Raw genomic sequence first — 1137 nt, forward strand, 5'->3', positions numbered from 1 at the left:
GGCAGCGCCTCGGCGGAGGCGGCGGCCGGGGGCATGGACTCGGGCGGCAGGAACTCCTCTGGCGCCCCAAACAGCACCCTGAGCGAGTCTCAGGGCAGCGCCATCCTCATCTCATTCATCTACTCCGTGGTATGCCTAGTGGGGCTGTGTGGCAACTCCATGGTCATCTACGTGATCCTGCGCTATGCCAAGATGAAGACTGCCACCAACATCTACATCCTCAACTTGGCCATCGCAGATGAGCTGCTGATGCTCAGCGTCCCCTTCCTGGTCACCTCCACCCTGCTGCACCACTGGCCTTTTGGCTCACTGCTCTGCCGCCTGGTGCTCAGCGTGGATGCCATCAACATGTTCACCAGCATCTACTGCCTGACGGTGCTCAGCGTGGACCGCTACATCGCTGTGGTGCACCCCATCAAGGCAGCTAGGTACCGCCGGCCCACTGTGGCTAAGATGGTCAATCTAGGTGTCTGGGTGCTTTCCATCCTCATCATCCTGCCCATCATCATCTTCTCCAACACAGCAGCTAACAGTGATGGAACGGTGGCTTGCAACATGCTCATGCCAGAGCCCACCCAAAGGTGGCTGGTGGTCTTTGTGGTCTACACCTTTCTGATGGGCTTCTTGCTGCCTGTGGTGGCCATCTGCCTCTGCTACATCCTCATCATTGCCAAGATGCGCATGGTGGCCCTGAAGGCTGGCTGGCAGCAACGCAAGCGCTCGGAGCGCAAGATCACCCTCATGGTCATGATGGTGGTGATGGTCTTTGTCATCTGCTGGATGCCCTTCTACATTGTGCAGCTTGTCAATGTCTTCGTAGAGCAGGATGATGCCACCATCAGCCAGCTCTCTGTCATCTTGGGGTACGCCAACAGCTGTGCCAACCCCATCCTCTATGGCTTCCTCTCAGACAACTTCAAGAGGTCCTTCCAGCGGCTGCTCTGTCTCAGTTGGATGGACAATGTTGCAGAGGAACCCATTGACTATTATGCCACTGCCCTCAAAAGCAGGGCATACAGCGTGGAGGACTTTCCCCCAGACAACTTGGAGTCAGGGAGCATGTACAGGAATGGCACTTGCACCTCCAGGATTACCACCCTCTGAGGAAGCATTACCGGCCCCACGCTCCCCCACTTC

At 57.3% G+C, this 1137-nt stretch overlaps 1 protein-coding gene across 1 annotated transcript; it reads left to right on the forward strand.

The window, feature by feature from the left end:
- The first annotated feature begins 21 nt into the window (after window positions 1-21).
- SSTR1 (somatostatin receptor 1) lies at window positions 22-1124 on the forward strand. The gene has a single exon (XM_009993869.1). The coding sequence runs from the start codon at window positions 34-36 to the stop codon at window positions 1102-1104; it is 1071 nt and encodes a 356-aa protein (XP_009992171.1). The 5' UTR covers window positions 22-33; the 3' UTR covers window positions 1105-1124.
- The last annotated feature ends 13 nt before the right edge of the window (window positions 1125-1137 follow it).

Source organism: Chaetura pelagica, unplaced genomic scaffold, assembly GCF_000747805.2.
Source record: "Chaetura pelagica isolate M959 unplaced genomic scaffold, ChaPel_1.0 scaffold11, whole genome shotgun sequence".
NCBI classification, from domain to species: domain Eukaryota; kingdom Metazoa; phylum Chordata; class Aves; order Apodiformes; family Apodidae; genus Chaetura; species Chaetura pelagica.

What these genes read in the sequence shown, in the direction of transcription:
- SSTR1 (XM_009993869.1), top strand. Translation starts at nt 34, where the DNA reads ATGGACTCGGGCGGCAGGAACTCCTCTGGCGCCCCAAACAGCACCCTG.